Source organism: Oratosquilla oratoria, chromosome 20, assembly GCF_046742065.1.
Source record: "Oratosquilla oratoria isolate Oo_2021 chromosome 20, ASM4674206v1, whole genome shotgun sequence".
In the NCBI taxonomy this organism is placed as follows: domain Eukaryota; kingdom Metazoa; phylum Arthropoda; class Malacostraca; order Stomatopoda; family Squillidae; genus Oratosquilla; species Oratosquilla oratoria.
The window spans coordinates 36,718,738-36,720,327 of record NC_134796.1 but is presented as its reverse complement, the minus strand read 5'-3'; the positions used below and the strand labels follow the sequence as shown (position 1 = coordinate 36,720,327).

Here is a 1,590-nt window from a genome sequence, read left to right as displayed (position 1 = left end):
TGATACGGTTCATCTCTCTCCGATTGCATAAATGGGAATTATATGAAGAGTTTCAAGTATGAGTACAAATTGTCTGAATGCATGGTTTTTGAATCGTACAAAAGAACCTGGGAAGCTAAAATGATTCTAAAGAATCTATTGTAAACCATTATGCTAAATTTAACTTCAAAAAGTATAGAGACGCCAAAACTTGGTCGTTGTGAGTGTGAAAGACATTATACGTAATATTTTCAAAACCTTTAGACTCAGTGACTTGGAGAAAGACGACCCGTCCTTCACTGGCGTTATTAACTTTGCCATGACGTCACAGACGTTGGCTGGAGGGACGCGCGTATATAAGGCCGCGGCAGTGGACGAAGCACCATCAGTGACTTGAACGATCTCAACAGTCATGAGCCTTAAGGTAGGCGCTCTTCCCCACTGGAAATGGAGGAAGGCTTCAATCACTCGTTCTTCGTTTTCTTTGAACTTAATATTTTCTTTTTTCATTCTTTTTCTTTTCAAAATACTTTGAGACATTTGATAGCCTACATTTATTATATTTGTTTAGTACCATAATTTACATACAAAATGGTTTCTATTTTCCGTTAGTTTCTTTTTCAGTGCATACTATATTATATCTTTTTAGCATATATTCCCCATTAGATATACCACATGTTTTATAATTGTCTAATAGAAATGTAGACAGGATTTTTTCAACGCTTGAATTATTTTTTCTAAAACAATATGAGATCACTCAGAATTCAAGTTACAATATCGGTTCAAGCATGAGAATTGTGTTGATATTCAACCACGTAAAACTACTTTCAACACTCCAGGTGTGCCTGTCTTTGGCCCTGTTGGCCGTCGTCGTTATAGACGCACTTCCACAGGGGTACAACGTCCCCCAACCACCCCCACGGCCCACCTATGGGGCATCTCAGGTAAGTTTCCTATTTGGAGTACCCAATACGAAAAAGAGTATTGTTTCTGTTAAGTATATGACAATTCAGAGTATCATGGTGTCTCTTATCTCTGCTTAACCTTCCCAAAGGCTCCTGCTCAGTACGACTTCAACTGGGCTGTCAACGATGCCGCTTCCGGTAACGACTTCGGCCACCAGGAGTCCCGAGACGGGGACTACACACAGGGCTCATACTACGTCCTCCTCCCTGACGGGCGACTCCAGAGGGTCAACTACAACGTGCAGGGAAACTCCGGCTTCGTAGCCGAGGTCACCTACGAGGGAGAGGCCAGGCCCTACTCTCCTCGACAGCCATCCTACACCCCTCCTCCTCCCTCCTATGGCGGAAAGTAAAACCTAGGACAGCTTTTCAGAACGCAGTCTCTAGTTCCTTGAATCCTCTGAGAGTTTATATATTTTTGTATATTCTATGTAAATAAATTATCTGAAAAACAATATACACATATAATTTACCTTTTATGCCTACTGCATTAAAAAAAGAAATCGTAGTGATATTCCGATACCTTTTACATAGAAAGAAGCATCTTAACGTAAGTCTTCCCCTGCCAGTAGGCCGTTTCTTGTTCCTTGAATCTTCACACTGAGAGTTTATATATTTTTGTATACGTGAATAAATTATCTGAAAA

The 1,590-nt window shown here is 40.5% G+C and overlaps 1 protein-coding gene across 1 annotated transcript; it reads left to right on the top strand.

Moving 5' to 3' along the window:
- The first annotated feature begins 391 nt into the window (after positions 1–391).
- LOC143036190 (pro-resilin-like) lies at positions 392–1,297 on the top strand. Its single transcript, XM_076203437.1, has 3 exons — positions 392–403; positions 819–923; positions 1,046–1,297. Exons 1-3 carry the CDS (start codon positions 392–394, stop codon positions 1,295–1,297), a joined length of 369 nt encoding a protein of 122 aa, XP_076059552.1.
- The last annotated feature ends 293 nt before the right edge of the window (positions 1,298–1,590 follow it).